Genomic DNA, 17,018 nt, shown 5'->3' on the forward strand with positions numbered 1-17,018 from the left:
AATGATTTTTATTTTTTTAGAATAAGTTTTAGTTTTGATTTACTTTTTGTTTCAAAACAACTATCATTCTGGTTTTGAATGCTGATTACCCTTCTTCTTAAATATACGCTATCAAAACATTTCTGGCCTCAGAAATATGTTCTGTATTGGGAATTGATCTTCTGCCTAAGTTGAGAAAGGGAAGTGAGCAGTAGCTGAATCTTTCAGGGACTACAGAAAACTGCTGAAGGTGGCAGAAGTGCAGCTGATTTAACAAAGATTCCTCAATATTTAATGTGCTGAAGTCTTGCCATGTTATAACCAAAAGTGAGCTAAGCAGTAATGAAAACTTAAGTACTGCAGTTACATGTAAAACCCTAGAGGTGCAATAAAGATCTGAAATTTAAATGTTCTGCTATTATTTCTATCATCACTGCCAGATTCAAATCAGAGTTGAATTTGGAGTTCTGGTTGAGTTTCTCTGGATTTGTTCAGTGTTGTATTTAGTGCCACTGGGGTTTAGTTTATCCAGGGTGCTGAATCACTGGTGCTTCTTTAGCTTCCCTCTTTGGTAAGCATAATTTTCCTGAATTTTCTATCTCCTAAGAACAGTTTAATACTCATTTGTGATTTAATACTCCTCACAGTCCAATTACCAGAGTTAACACGTTTCTTTTAGTCTTAAGGATGCAGAGTAGGAACAGGCCGGAAATCGGTCATTCTTCTGCTTGGGGTAAAAGATGGCTTCCTGCTGGAGATGCAGGACTGTGTTTAAGCCATATGATCCCAAATATTCATATCTGTGCCAGCTGTTTTAGATGTGGGAAATGCATGTGCTTTGTAAGGAATGAGACCCACTTGGTTTCATACATTAAGTTGGGACTGCTGGGCCAAGTAAATGAGAACAATAAATCTAGATTTTAATTCAAGAAAGTTTAATGTCTTCAGATACTTTAAGTGGTGTAAAAGCAATTTATTTCTTCTCTATTTTGTGCATGTGTATTTTGCTTTACTATTAATTTAAACAGTCTGGATGTAAAAATGTTTCGGTAGTGTGACATTCTTGCTAAAATTCTGTGGGTATTTTTCAGGCAGAAAAAATGCTGACCATTTTGTGGTTTTTTGGAGATCATGCGTAATTATGTCATTTAACCACACAATGAGGCTTTCTGTGGTAACATTTTAGATAAACAGGAAAACTCATTTTTTTACTTTGTTTTCATTGCAGAACTGTCTTTTTTATTTTTAGTGCAAAGTTGTTTGATTATTTTCTTCAAAAATAAAACACATGTTCTGACAGGAAAAATACACCATTAGCAACCTCCTAGAAGCTCTCTTTCAGCATTGGTGCCTGTCATAGCACATTTTCTCCATTTTGGGGAAATAGTGTTTTATGTCTGATGTGCCTGTGTTGCCAAGAAAATGATGTAAATATAAGCCATTTACATAGCCCTAAGGCAGATGATTTCTTCATTAAGGGCCCTTCTCCAGGGGAATTTACAGGAAAGTTGAGATGAATACAATAATGGTAAGAAGCTAATGTGGCTAAATTAAAGGACATTGGATACCAGTATAGAGGCTCCCTTTCAGGAATTAAATGGCCCTAAATTGTGGTCGCTTCATCCCCTTCCAGTGAGGGGCTGCTTCACTCTGAATAGAGCCTTTATGTGGGGTTCTGTGCTGTTTAATAGAAATGCAATAGCCTGGGACTTTACATGAGTTATCTTAGTAGTCCTAAATGTCCCAAACAATAAAATCGGATAACAGTTTGCCAGTTTATTCAAGACAAAAAGCACAAAACCCCATTATTGGGAAATACATCTCATACTTATTCTTCTACTTGGAGATTTTTTTTCTTCTTTTGCATTATGTGGTGGTGGGAGATGAGGGTTGAGGGGCAGGGGGAGGTTTGCTCTGTCACAGGGTCGAAGCTGTATTGTTCGCATTGGGCTGCAAGTCTGGGCAGATCCAGACCTTTTCTCAGTTTACCCTGAAGCTCATTCTTGTTGATACTGCTTTGTTGACCAGACTCTTGCATCTCCTTTTTTTTTCCTCAAGAAAAAAGGTGGTATTGCAGGTAGCTTAGGATGCCACTGACCTGAGCATCCAATAGAATAAGCAGATGTTTCCATCGTGATAAAGTTGCCTGTCAACACAATATCCACTATACTTCAAGAAGAGGGCCAGTAGAAGGTAAACCTAAAGCAACTGTTATAAATTATGAGGAAGAGTTGCACAAATCTTAGGGCATTGGAGGAATTAGGGTGGAATAGGAGACTCTCTGAAGTACTCAGTGCAGAGAAAAACAGATGAAAAGGTTTGTTTCATCCATCAGAGGAAACTGTATTGACTCTGCCCAAGAAAGCTGTAGCTGTGTCATTTGTGAGAGAGATCAGTAATTCATGTAAGGGGAGATCTCCACCATGTTCAACCTCTCATTTTTCCTCAGTAAACTAACCTTGAAACTTCTGCTTGTGGAAAAACTTGCCGAAACTCATTACCCTAAACTGGTGTGACTCAAAAATGAGGGCCACCTCCTGTGTTGGACAAATAGCAGTTTGGATTTCGTTGGCTGATTCTATGCTAGGGTTTTTTGTTTGTTTCTTTTGTGTTTTTTTGTTTTAGCTAGTCCTGTAAGTGCAGTCATGGGAGGCAGATGCAGGCCTGGATAGATCCTGTCTCCTGGTTTTCTGCAGTAGCATTGGTGACTTGTGTTACAAAGAGCAAAGCTTTAGTAGCTGGTGAGTGAGTGTTTTTCTCTGCTGCAGCTTTGTGCCTCAGTCACCTGGGACAGCACGAGTGTCTGTGCCCTCTGATGGTGTCTGGATGGAGCATGGAGTCTTCCCAGGAGGGCTGGAGGGTCTTTGTCCTTCCTCCCTCTTCCAAAGACAGTATGTAGAGTCAACATGATAAGGCAAGGCGCCCTTTTTATCTTGGATATGTGGTGTGGCAGAGGGAAGAGTGTAGGAAGTTCTGGAGAAGTGACATTTTAGGTCTTTGAGCCTTGGTAAACGGTGAGCTGCACGTAGATTAGCTAATTCAGTCGCCACTGATGGGTGGTACACAGACAATGGAGGTAAACATAGGTTAGAAAGATGTTTTCATTATAGTTACAGAGCTCTGAGAGAGAACAGGAGAAAACGGTTAGTGCTAAACCTGCACTGAAGTTCCTCAGAAAATAAGCTGGGGTAGCTAACACTAAGACAGACAGACCAAAAGTCAGCAGTTTGCAGTGGGACACTCTGGGGACACACATATGATCCCATCAGTCTACTTCATGGCCATGTCAGGCAAGTGGTATTCTGGGTGGCAAAACTGTATTAACTCATTATGCAGTTTATATAGCCCATCTCATAAATTATTTATTTCATCATTTGAAAAATGCAGAGAAAATGAAGCATTTTTCTCAGTGTTAACACTTGTTTTTTTTTTTTTTAAATGAACTTGATCACTGGATGAACCATGGCCTTTGGCAAGCTGCTTTAGCTTGTGTTGCACCATTTGTACTGTACAACACTTAAGTAATGTAGCTAAGTCATGGGTTTGATTCTGTAATGCATTTAATTTTAATTTAATGTGTTCAGAGTAGTTTGCTTTTTTATTAGAAACAAAATTAGATTAATTTCTTGAGTGGAATGGCCAGTGAAAGCAACACTGGTGTGTTTTTATAGAAGATTCATATTATAGTTAATTGGAAGGACGCTTCTGGCAAGTTTATAAATGTGTAGGAGGACAAGATTTACCCTGATGTTTCAAAGAGAAAATATTTCTTATTAAAGACTGAAATGTTTATTGTGTTTACAAAAAGGGAAGTTTCTGTGGGAGGATAGCTTTTTTTTTCTGATGCGGTGATTAATTTGGATTTCATTTTTTGTTATAGCATTCATTGTGAGACAGTGGGCAGTTAACAGGAATGTATTATCTGTAGCACTGGCAGGATGGTTAATCTTTGAGAAGGGTGAAATATATTTTTACTGCAAGAAAAGTAGGAACACATGTAGTTTGGATTTTACTTGAAGTACAAAAATGTTACAAATAACTTGTATACATGGGAATGTTCTCCTTTCCCTGTCCCCCCAACCAACAGGCGTTTAGGTATCCCAATCCACTTAGTGATGATAATACTCCTGTTCATAGTCAGTTATTGTGCATGTTTCCAAAACACAGCCTCTGCTTTGGGGCCAGAATCTCCATCATAAACTGAAGCAATTGAGGTTTTCTCCCAGCTTCTCTGATAAACATATCAATAGACTTGGGCTGCCACAACCGAGGCCACTGTACACCGATGTTGCTACATGTAAACTGATGGCACATCTTTACTTACATTTGAAATGGTTTAAGTCAGACTGCCGTGTGCACAACTAGCACTTTTTTCTTATAAGAGTGTGTCACAAGTAAATGCATTTTATCATTTCTTAAGGGATAAAATGAAGTCTTAATGTAGAATTGCTCTGAAATTTATTAATTATTAATTCTGATCTTGGGAGTATAGAAGTAACATGTGATGATTAGAGTTCATTGCTCCAAGTGCTAGTTCAGTACATAATTTACTTCTAATGCTTCTAAAAAATTTAAAAGTGTCGTAATATGTGAAGAACACTGGGAAGAACAGTGGAGACTTTATTATATTGGAACATCTAAAAGTTAAAGTTTTGCCAGCTAACATTTAGCGTTGATAGTGATCCTGCTTGAAATAGCTAAGATTATTTTTTTTAGAGCTTTACTTTTTAAAATTGTATTCAGTGTCATCTTCACTTATGAGGCTTGTGTTGACAGAAAAGGTGGATTTCATTACATGCTAATACTGTAAAATGAAGCTGTGTTCTGGACAGTATTTTTTTGTGTGTGTCATTGCTGAAATCATAGTTTCACTGAATCCGATCTTCTGAATGTTTCATTTCACTGCATATTCTCTTGTTCTTTTTTTCCAAAGCTCTTCAATGTCAGAGCTAAAATCTGAAGTTAAGTGATTAGTCACTGGGTATCCATTCAGAATTTTTGATGTCAATTGGCCTGCTCTGTTAGCTAGCAAAAATTCGTATGGCATGTGCTCTCTTAAAGAGAGTGTGCATGCTAAGTGAACTGTGAGAGACTTTCTACCAAAGCGTGAGGGTTTTTTTATTAAAACTGTTTTGCTTTGGTTTAATCCATTTTTTAAACTTAAATTAGCTACTGTATTCTGAAGTATGTGGCAAATGAAGCATGCAGGGTATTGTCCTTTACTTAAAAGTACTGCTGATGTTAGTGATAAAAATGGTAATGTCTTTCAAAATCCTTTTTCTTGATTTTGCTAGTTTTATTGTAGGAGACAGACTAATGGATGAAGCATTAAAAGTGCTGGAAGAAAGGGTATCTGCAAAACATCATTGGAACTGATGAAGAAGGATTTAGCAGAATTTGATTTGTGTTGTGGCTTCTGTCAGTCTTTTTAACTTAGGTTTTGTTTGTGTAAAACCTTCAAATTACGGAATATTTAGCTCCAAGGAGGCTATCTCCCAGAGTTCTTCATCTTCAGGTTGAAGTGACTTATTACGGTCTCATTAGAATTTTGTGGCAGAGCAAAAAATAGAATTCTTTTTGAAAAATGTACGTGGGTGGGTGTGGGGGTTGTCTTGAAAACTGAAGCAGAATACAAAACACTCTTAAGGCCTTCCTTGCTTGTTGTGGAAAAAAAAACAAAAAAAAACCCAAAAAAACCAACAACAAATGAACAAAACAAAATCATCCATGCAATCGTCTCTTTTACCAGTTGTTTAAAGAGGAATCGCTTTGAAACACAGACTTATATATGTAAGTTGTATACTCTGTGGTAGCTACTCAGTGGTATCTAATGATATCTAAGTGGTAGCTAATATTGGTGTATGGGTTTTATATTTGTTTATTTTGTCCATTAAACAGGTTATTTTAAGTATAGTGAGTTCTGCTGTTTCATCCTAAATAGTAAATTAAACTCTCGTCTTGCAAAAGTCTGCGTTTGTTAACTCTAGCAAGAAACCTTCTGATTTTAGTGTGACTAAGCATTATCCCACTTTGACGCATGTGTTTGAAGCACCAGTAGCTTTACCTTCAACTATTAGCTGCTCATTTCATTGTCCTATAAGGGAATGATAAAATACATTTTTATATAAAGTAGAACATTGATTAAAACAGTGGAAAAAGCAGGCATATCATTACAAAGACATATAGTGATAGGACAAGGGGTAACAGTGTTAAACTGAAAGAGGGTGGCTTTAGATTAGATGCAAGAAAGAAATTCTTCCCTGTGAGTGTGGTGAGGCGCTGGCCCAGGGTGCCCAGAGCAGCTGTGGCTGCCCCCTCCCTGGAAGGGCTCAAGGCCAGGTTGGACGGGGCTGGGAGCCCCCTGGGCTGGGGGAAGGGGGCCCTGCCCATGGCTGGGGGTTGGAACTAGGTGATCTTTAAGGTCCCTTCCAACCCAAACTATTCTGTGGTTCTACTATTTTTTGGAGGTTGGTAGAGTTCCTGAATCTATTCTGTTTTGAATTGATTTAGATCTCCAGTCCGTAGTGAATTTTAAATAGCTTTATTGAAATGTCTTTCACAATCACACTATATTAATACTATTTAATTGAGCTTGAGATTGGCCCACTAGACAAATGCATTCCATCTTCAAGGTTTGGAATAGCATATCATGAGTGAAAAATGAAATAAAATGTTTGAGGTTCCATTTACATATTCCTGAAGGAATTGCATGCCTTTCTGAGTGTCTCAGTCATATTGCTGTTAGACTCCTTGTAATTTTGCTAAAATATACTTTGTTGAATGGGAGATATCCAGAAGGTCTTGCATTCATTTGCTTTTGTTTTTGCTCTTTAGACAGTGCCCTCTTATAAACTAAAATCACACATTCCTGAGTGTAAACTGATCATGTTCCCAATTGAAATTTCAGGAATACTTGTGGCTACTTTCAAAATGTGGAAATCTATTTATATTTTTTTCCACTTGTTTTTCTTCCTAGGTTTTGGCACTGATTGCATTCATCTGCATAGAGACCATCATGGAATGCTCCCCTTGCGAAGGCCTTTATTTCTTCGAGTTTGTGAGCTGTAGCGGATTGGTGGTTACTGGAGTTCTGTTGCTTATGTTCAGTCTAAATCTTCACACAAGAATACCGCAGATCAACTGGAATCTTACAGTAAGTTCACAGAAATCCTCCCTCTTTTAAAAATAGCTGCAAATCTGTTTTTACGTTTGGTCTTTGAACTTTACTTTCCACTGTTGTTTAAGATTGTCAGTGAGTGTTCTTTATGCTGAGTAAAATATATATTTTACTTATATTTATTTTGAATACTAACAGTAGAATGTGCTTTAAAATATAGAAAGATTAAACTACATGAAATAGAACTAAACTCTGGTAGGTTCTCTTTGGAAGGAAAAACTTCCTGCCAATGCCAGCAATTACTGTTTGTGGATAGAGTGGATAAAAATGCAGCCTGTAGTTATTTGACTTTGACAGATGTTATTTTTATGGTAGCCTGTTGTTCTCTCTTAAGCTGTTTTTTTTATATTAGGTCAGTCATACTACATATATTTTCTTATACAGATTAATACAATCATTGGGTAGTAGTATAAAAAATTACGTGCTTTCTGTGAAAATCAGGTGTTTTGAATTGCTTACATACATAACTATTAAGCATTGACTGGCAGTGCTTAATGTGTTCTCAAATAGGAGGAGTTTTAGGAAGAGAACTGCTGGCAGTGCACATTCCTTTTGTACAAGTCTCTATTTCATTGCTGTATTATGAATTAAACTTTCAGATTGGGTTGTGTAAACACAGGTCACAAAATCAGCAAGTTAAGTCACTCTAGCAGAAGAACTGTCAGCTTTAAGGACAATATTTGTATCAACTTCTTTGGAAAGTACAGATACAGAGGTGCCTATGTTCTGTTTTATTTTATAACAGTAATTTTGTAAGTACTGTTGGGAGACTAGTCCCAGAGGTTTTTAGGCTTCTGTGTGATTTTTTTTTTTTTGTAATTTGTTTTTAATGGAATTTGTTAATGTTGCAATTTGCACGTTTGCAGTAACTGCTTATAAGCCTAAATGACTTGTCTAAAATGTGACTGGAATGTGCAATTAGAAGATCCTTTGTACCCTAGGGATACATGATCTATTGAGAAACTCTTCCTTAAGTGTACTTGGTAGCTAGATTAGATGGACTGAGAACTGTGACTGGTAACTGTAGGTAACGGGTAGCTTTCAAAATAAAACCAGTGGAACCACTGCAGTGTTACTGAGTTGTCTTGCCTTTGCTCCTTTTGTCTCCATTTTGCCAGTATTGTTAACACTTATCTTTGTGTCAAGATGAAAAGCAGTGGCTGTGGGGAGAAGGTAGTTTCTGTTTCTATTGCCAACTTGCTGGTTTAATGAGCATCACAACAACCTGACTGCTGATAATGGCAATTGAAAACTATGTTTTTATACCACACAGTTCTGTACATGCTAGTAGGATGTACAAGAGCATGGTAACAACTGTGTGTAAGTACATCAGTGTCACATAAAATACGTGATGGTTTTGCTGGTGTAATGTGAGCGGTTTCACAGTGAGTACTAGATCTAGCTTATATTCAAAGTAAGTTTGACCCAGACCTTTTATCAGGAGACTAGAGTGTGGTATGCATGGTGCCCATGACTGAGCTGAAGTTCTATCTCTGGAAGAGTCAGTTTAATGACTTCGCATACCCTTAGTTCTCTATGTCTGTTCCTTTTGTTCTGTTGTTGAGCCCTGTGGCACACTTTTACTGCCTATCAGAACACTTTGACAATATGTTGAACATATTAGTACAGAAGCCTAAATGCAGCTTTATTCCTTTCCCCCAAAATGATGCAGTAGATATTAGTGTGTAACTGGTAGGTCCTTTCAGCCACTCTGACTTCTTACAGTACTTGAGTGACAAGAATTGCCGCTTTGAGTGCATTGTTACTTGTCTCTGCATAGCACTCTGTTAGAGGTCTTTAGAGAAGAGAGGACTTAAAAATCCAACCAGTTGTGGTGTGGGTTTTTTTTGTTGGTTGGTTTTGGTTTGGTGGTTTGGTTTTTGTTTTTGTGGTGTTTGTTTGTTTGTTTGTTTGTTTTTCAGTCGTTTTTTGTGTGTGTGTGTTTTTGTTTGTTTGTTTTGTTTTGGGTTTTTTTAGTTTTGTTTTAAAGTTAAGTAGCTTGATTTTTAGGGCAGTGGTCATACTCTGAACCCTCTATCTAAGCAGCATGGAGCAACATGACATGGTTGGAGTTCAACCTGAAGGGCAAATGGAATACACTGCAAATGATTTTGCTTTAGGTTATATTGTGAGAACAACAGAGGTAGAAGTAAATTGTCATGATCTGGCAAGTCTCATTCTTTTAGTTATGTACTGAAGATGAAATGCTTATTCCATCATTATACCAGAGATGTCTAACAAGTGAAAAGAGAACTGAAAGCTTCTGACTTCCATTAACTGATGAGACCATCCTTCCTTCTGGTATTGCTTGCTGATTTTAACAATCATGGGACCGTTACTCTGAGAGGAGTGTGGGAGTTATCTCCATTATTCAGATAGCTGTTGTCTGCTGTTGCATGTACAGAGTGGGAGTTCAAAGGCTGCTGATAAAACACCTATGGGATATTATTTTAGCAAAGCTAGGAAATTTAAGAATGTAGAGTTGTGGCTGAATGTTTTTTTAGCTTATTCTGGCATTTTATTCTTTACAATTTAGATGTATATTCATAGATTATTTGCCTCTTTCAGTATTTAGTACTCTCCTGTGTTTTGATGGTTATTTTGATAACTTTGCAGCCTCTGTAAATGACACAGTTATCACAGGAGTTGCTTTCTGAACAACTTTCACATTCCTGAATGCTTTAGGCGGAAATCACTCCTGCTTATGTATAAATTCATTAATGTACATGCTTTTAAAAAGTATGCATGAATATAATGGATGTTTTCCTTGTGAAAAGTCTCAAATTTTGCTTTTAGAAGCTGTGTGAGAAGAAGAGGTGGTTACAGTGCCTGTAAGCATTTAGTAGATTTTAGGAAGAAGTCTTTCTTTAAACACAGCGCTTGCACAGACTTCCTAGGAACCATTTGAAACAATTTGTTTTTAAATGATCCTACATATTAGAAAGTACCAGGCGATAAACTGCTATTGTCCAACACAGGATTGTCTCCTTCAGTACTTCATTAAAATTAGTCTTCTTCTAATGTGCTATGGAACTTGTCTGATGTCCACTATCCCTGATTGGAATGAAAATGTGGATCAGTGTATACTAGCATCTAACAGATATGCAAACTTACTATTTTAATACATATTTTTAGCCATTTGGGGAAAGGAGCTTTGTTTTGATCCTAATAAGAGACTTCCCAACCATTTTCACATTTGCCTGAGGTAAACGTGAAAGAAACATGGAGATGATGAGGCCAGAAAAGAACCTTGCTTGGGTGTGTTGGAAAGAGGCAGATTTGTTACAGTAAGATGAAAAAACAGTCACTTATCTGTGTTGTGCAGCACTATCTGTATTATGCAAAAATGCAAAAGCTGGGGAACTTGTTAGTGGAAATTTCCATTTCATTTATGCTTCACAGCTCAAGGGGAGCCTGTCCTGCAAGGAGACCAGCGAGTGGTGTGGGGGAATGAAGAGTGCGCCACAGCAGAGATTCCTGCTTAACTGATGAGCTGCTGCTTTAAAATGTTTGTTTTCAGAGTTAACTAATAGCTGAATGCTTGCTATAATTTTGTGTTTGGCTAAATTATCCTTTTTTTTTTTTTTTTTTTTTTCCCCTATTCATTATTTGAATCTCATGTGATTTACAGGGAGATCTTAAGATCTTGTAGCCAAACTGTGTGCAAGACATGGCCGTCTAGAAGTAGGGATGGGTAGGAAAGTGAAAAGAAGTGTTTGTAGTAACTTTGGTGTTCTGGTGAATTTGCATGTGGTTTGCCAGGCTTTCTAACAATTATTGTCACTGCAGAGTGAATTCACTGTAATGCTGCAGTACCTTTTTTTCAGGGTTGACAACTGAGATGACTTGGGGTTGGGGAGAAATGATGGCAACCAGCTGAGAGTACTAGAATTTGGCAGTGTTTCTTGGATGAGAGTTTGTATGATGAGAGAAATCCGAGTCATTACAGATGTAAATCATTGCATAATCAGCCAGTAGAATGGGCTATTTATGTCTATGTGTGTGGGGAAAAAAAAAAAAACTTCCAATAGATTTTGACCATTGATTTTTAAATTACTATTTTTTTTAACCTTCTACTGGAGGTCCGGTAGTGTATTTTGTGTGCATGTGCAGTTCTGAATGCAGTTTTTTCAGCCTAGAGCAGCCTCAAAGTTGAAGCACAGAACTGAGCACATCACAACCTTACTAGTGTTCCACCTGGCTTGTTAGACTGGACTCAGTCACAGGGAAGTAGTGCTGCAGGGAGGAAACACGAAGAGTCATGTGTCTCTTAAAAGACACAGATTAGTGGTTGTGTTTTGTGCTGCCTGAAAACTTATTTCATCATTTTTGAAGGGTTGGGTTTTTTTCAGTTGTTGTAGTGATGAAACCTTGTGTTCAAGCAACTGACACTTGAAGTACTTGGCAGAAAATATGATGCAGTGCCAGAATGACAAACTGTCTTCTGCCAGCCTTTGCTGTAGAGAGTGTAATTACAAAGCTGTAGTTCAAAGCCCTTCAGAGGGCAATCTTGATTATTTTTATTTATTATTTTCCCTTTCTGTTTTGAAAAAACATCTTGGTTTTCTTTGGCTTGCTTAGCTGTTGAATGAGAAATTAAGTAAGTTATCCTTCACTTTTATGTTTACTGCTATCAAAACAACAATACTGGTTAAAGATAAAAATGAATAATTTTTTTTTAATAAAAAAGAATGAATTTCATCTGGGTTAGTGCTCTTCATCGACAGTTCTTGTTTGGTGCAGCATGGTGTAAAGAATGCATTATTCAGTAAGAAATACAAACACAAGTTCGAAATATGAGAAAGATTACATGGTTTGCTAGTTATTGCCAGTAAGGTCTGTTGCTTTGTGATGATAACTGCTGGTCCTGTTTGTGTGCAGGACTGCTTATTGAAAAAACATGCAGGGAGAGCTGTAAGGAGCAGCTAAGTAAGAACTGAGAGGGAAATAGGCAGGTGATCTTCAAGAAATAAAACAGAGATTGTATAAGCATTCATTCAGGAATGTGTTTTGTCATTTACAGCAGAGTGCTTGAATTCCAAATCAAAAATAGAAATAAGAATGAAATCATATGAGTCTTGGTTTTGAGGCCACTTCACAGAACCATAGAATGGTAATAGAAGCTATTTCTTCAAAATCATAGCTTGTCCCTGACCTTTCAGAGAGCTGACTAAGGTTTTTTGGAAGTCACTTGTGTTAATTCAGGTTTTTTTAGATACTTTGCTTGAGATGCTGGAAATAGAACTGATTTACAGAAAGTGCTAGACATCTGGGACTGTATTGAAGCACCTGGACAGAAGCATCTGCAGACAAATGCTAGAGTCCTTCGGGGGCTACTGTGTGGTGTGGGACCCATGGGGGCTAGGCAGCATAGCCCCATGCTGTGAGATGGGCACTAAGATCTCTGTTTTCACAGCCTGAATCCAGCCCTCTGGGTCACTAACATATTTCTGAAACTATTGATCATGGACTATTTTATGAGGGGGAAGTGATTCTTATGTGAATCTTGGAGTAACAGAATATAGTATTTGAATAAAGGCTCCTGTACCTATGTAGGCCTAAAGAAATGGGAAAAAAAAATAGATGGGAATTAATGCTCATGCAGTTAATTTGTTTTTTTTCTACCTAGGATTTATTCTTGCTTGATAAACCATGTTTCCATTTTTAATTGTGGTGCAAAATATTCATACAATGTTTAATAATATGATTATAGAGTAAAATTATGGGAGTTTGACCAAAGGTGCTTGGTTTAAAGGACTGACTGGTATGCTTGTGAACTTCAAATTGATAGCTTCATATAGAAACAAGGGAAAAAGTTTCTGAACCTTGCAAGTAAAGTACTGGTTGTAGGAAAAATTAGGGGCATTGTACAGAAAAAACCAAAACAACAAAAAAAAACAAACCCAAAACAAACCCGAAAACCAACAAACCAAAACGAAAAAAAAAAAGAAAAACCAAACCAGAAAACAATAACCAAGCTTCCCCTCCCTTCCCCTGCCAACTGAAAAACCACCACAACCCAAACAGAGCTAAAAGGAAATGTTACTTTGAGCTCTGTCTTTTGTGGAAAATAACCTGGGCAGCAGCAGGCCACTAACTTCTGTCACCTTTTGTAATAAAGTCACGCTGTTGAAATGTGCATGCTTCTCCTCCAGGTTTCATTCATTTATCTACTTTAAACTCCATCTAAATGTAAACTCTCGGATTTCCAAAAGCAACGACCGGTTTAAATGTCATATTTTTGTTTATACAAATTACAATTGCAATATGGCATTGTCTCCCTTTTAGTACCAGTCACTTGTGCAGTCTCTTACTTCACCATGAAATACAGGATAAAAAGGCAGAGCATATATTTGGATTGAATGTCTCCCAAAAGTTTGCGTGTGTGAAGTCATGGAGAGTGATGGATAATGGTATGTGCATATTACTGATGCCTCTGAACGTCAGAGCTAACTCCTGGTAATGTACCAAACTGGAGCACTAAGCGGAAGTCTTGGAAGCTGATGCGCTTTGCAGCTTTGAGGAGTTACTTAATGGGAGTTTTCAAGTCTGTTTTAGAGACGTCTCATAGAACCAGTTCAGCTTTTCCGTCGTCATTAATCCAAAAACCATACTTGCCCAGACTCTTAAAAAAGAAAGACTGTAGGATGCTCTCCAGTTTTCTAGAGTTTCCCACCTTTACAGTAGAACAAAAACCTCACCCTTTTTTAGTATAAAATATGTCTTGGCATAAACCCATCCTCATCCACAAGTTGAGATGTCTCTTCTGCCTTATGCTTCTTCTGAGTGGGACTGATAGCTGGTGATGGTGGTAGCAAACATATGTCCTTGGATACTCTCCTTTGGACTAATAGAACCATTGGTGGCTGCACAGAATGACTTGCAAATAACTAGCTTTAAATAATTTTGGAAAGGAGAAGGGAAGCAGCAGCAGTCTAGAGTGGATTTGATTCAGCTCATAGATTTTATTCTCTGTTATGGATGGCAGCTTTGTACAGTATTTTATGGTGCAGCATACTGTCTCATGAGGTTGCTGTAATTTCAGAGAAATTCTTCTATCTGTGTGATGTGGTTTTTACTTTGTCTATAAATATAATAGCAAGAACTTCAGCTACATCATGGCCAGATTTGAAATGGCTCATCTTTTTTCAATTAGTTTATTCTTTTTACTGTCATAATTATTCATTTTCTCTTACGTGGAAAAACGCTACATTATTTTAGGGAGTGTCCTTTATTTCTTGAATTCTTACTGTAGTTCATTCTCTTTTGTTTCTGCTCTGAATTTGTCCAAAACAATTTTATTTTTTCTTTGTTTCTGTTCTAAGTAGTAAGAACCAAATTTAGAATTAAAAACCTCCATTGATATTTGCATCAGTGATGTTACAATTATATATCTATAGCATTGTTACTGGTAAGTGTCATTGCTTCTTGAACTCCAAACAGTCTGATCTGTGGATATGAAAGATTGTGTTAGTTTTAGCTTTTTAAGAAACCAGCCTTATTGTATGAATATGAATCAATTGTTAATTGCATTAAAAGGTTTTGACCTAAACAGGGTAAATGGAATTGCAGAATGGAATAAATTGGAGCCTCAAGACAGCACCAATTCATTAGATTTGAATTGTTGGATTATTTGTAAGGACAAATTTGATATTCTTTGTAAAAAGTACAATAAAATAAGATGCCAGTGATGATGACTGTCCCGGGTTGAGTCGACTGGAGAGCCAAGGAGTGATCAGCAAGACTCGCTCACCCTTTAACAGCCCCATATGGCCAGTGCAGAAGTCTAATGGAGAGTGGAGACTGACAGAGACTATCGGGGCCTGAACGAGGTTACGCCACCACCGAGTGCTGCTGACCAGGCTCAAACCATGACAATGACAAAGTTTCTGACATACTTGTATCTTTGGTTTCCTGGAAAAATAATGACAAGCAGTCACTTAAGTAGACCAGCAGTCTAATTTCAGCAGTATTTAATATTCTGCAGTATCTCAAACTTCCGACAAGAAGCCTTCAAGTCAGTTTGTGACATGGAGATAGATGACAATGTCTGTCATGTTGTGGGTAGGTCTAGCTATCTTGCTTTTATAGTATTCTCCTTTGGCAAGATGATCAAGCTGACTTTTGAAAGGTCAGAGGCCATCAGGATTAATTAATAAGTGCATCTGACCCTATAAATCATAGAGCATTATGTGTCATCCACTTAGTCTTTAAGGATGGTACTAAGGATGTACAAAATGTATGTCTGAAAAAACATAATCTGGATTGTAAGAAGTGAAAAGATAGAATATTAAGCACATCTTTGGTTGTTTGTTCTGATGGTTAATTCCCTTACAATTAAAACTTGTTTCATTTTGAATATGACTTTTGTCTTAACTTTGCAGCTGTTGATTTTGTTATACTATCAATTTTGGTGTGCTTTCCTATGTCTCCGTTCTGTAGGTCCCTCCTGTAGGTGGCAAATGTATTCTGGTAGTAAAATACACAATTTGGCCATGGGATGAACTAATTTAAAAAAAAAAAAAAAAAAAAAAATTATTCAAGACCACAGCTGCCTTCTCCCCAGTAGTTAGTTTCAGTATTCTTGGTGACATAAATATGTTTACTCTAGATACTTGTTGAAAACATTGAATACGGTTGAGTCTGGTATCTGTTGTCATATATAATGAGACTTCCCTTCTAGTGAGAAAAGGTTTGTGCAGATGAGAACCACAGCTCTTGTTGGCAACTGCAGAAGCGCAGTTAGAGCTGCTAAACTCAAAGTTAGAGAGGAGCATACTCGGAGAAATTGTGAAATTCCATTTATTTTCTAGTTCCATAGTGCCATCTGTTTTCTGTTTCTTAACTTTATCTCTGCAAAGCCAGAAATTACACGATTAAAGCTGTAATAACTATTTAATTCCAGTTTGTTTGATGCCCTAAATACAAAGTAACATCTCACTCAGTAAGCTTGAACAGAGAGAAAATGTATCTATCTAATTATGTAATAGCAGATGAAAAGGTGGTAGGAGTTTGAGACCCACACTTTGCTTTTGTTTCCTTACTATTTAGTAAGACAGTTTGGGTCTCACTGGGCTTATGAAATCTGAACATGAGGGTGGAAATAGCAATGAGTAATGGAAACCTCTCTTATTTCTTGGGAAACTCCCCCTTTTAGATGCGGATCAAGCCACAGTGCTACAACATACAGTTTATCCCCAGGTTTACTTAATTTTGATAACCAGATGTCGCTGAGCCAGTACCCTCAAAATAGTTTTCCCTGTGAATAACACAGCACCAGAAACTTTGTTTTCACAATTACTTTCTAAAGCATTCTCCAGTTATGGCTAGAAAAACAGCTGTTTTGGGGGTGGCTGGATGACAATGGTCTTTTCAAAGTCTTTGTGCTGTTTAGCTGGAACATAGTCATGGGATTCAGACACAGGGAATAAATTTATATTTGTATCTTCAGTATTCTAAGCCTAACTTCTTACAGCACTTCACAAGATGGACTTTGGGGAAAAAGAAAATGAAATTTAAAAAAAAAAAAAAAATCTACTTGTAATTGGAGAAGCAGGAACAGGAAGTGATCCTGGCTGGCCTGTGAAAGAAGAGTCAAGTAGAACAAATTTGTCCTTGAATTCTAATTAGAGTGATGATGGGATTTTTTTAATGATGGGAGTTGGCATGTTCAGTGGGTTTTTGTTTGCTTTTTTTCCCTTTAACTCAAAACTGTAAGCTGCACAACAGATTCGTATATGGGTTTTATTTCCATCTCTTTAGCTATGATAGTATTCACCTCTCACTGATTTAATGTTTCTTCATGGTGTTTGTGCTGAGCTGCCGTTCCCTGATGCCACCACACTGCTCCCTACTCCTCGTC

At 37.4% G+C, this 17,018-nt stretch overlaps 1 protein-coding gene across 1 annotated transcript in view; it reads left to right on the forward strand.

The window, feature by feature from the left end:
* The window catches only part of CMTM4 (CKLF like MARVEL transmembrane domain containing 4), a 41,266-nt gene that overhangs the window by 12,971 nt on the left and 11,277 nt on the right, over positions 1 to 17,018 (forward strand). Inside the window, exon 2 of the mRNA XM_042797786.1 lies at positions 6,956 to 7,132. Within this exon, the coding sequence (XP_042653720.1) occupies positions 6,956 to 7,132 (177 nt within the window). The remainder of the gene's footprint in view (positions 1 to 6,955; positions 7,133 to 17,018) is intronic.

The sequence above is a fragment of the Tyto alba genome, unplaced genomic scaffold, assembly GCF_018691265.1.
Source record: "Tyto alba isolate M040663 unplaced genomic scaffold, T.alba_DEE_v4.0 Super-Scaffold_26, whole genome shotgun sequence".
NCBI lineage: Eukaryota > Metazoa > Chordata > Aves > Strigiformes > Tytonidae > Tyto > Tyto alba.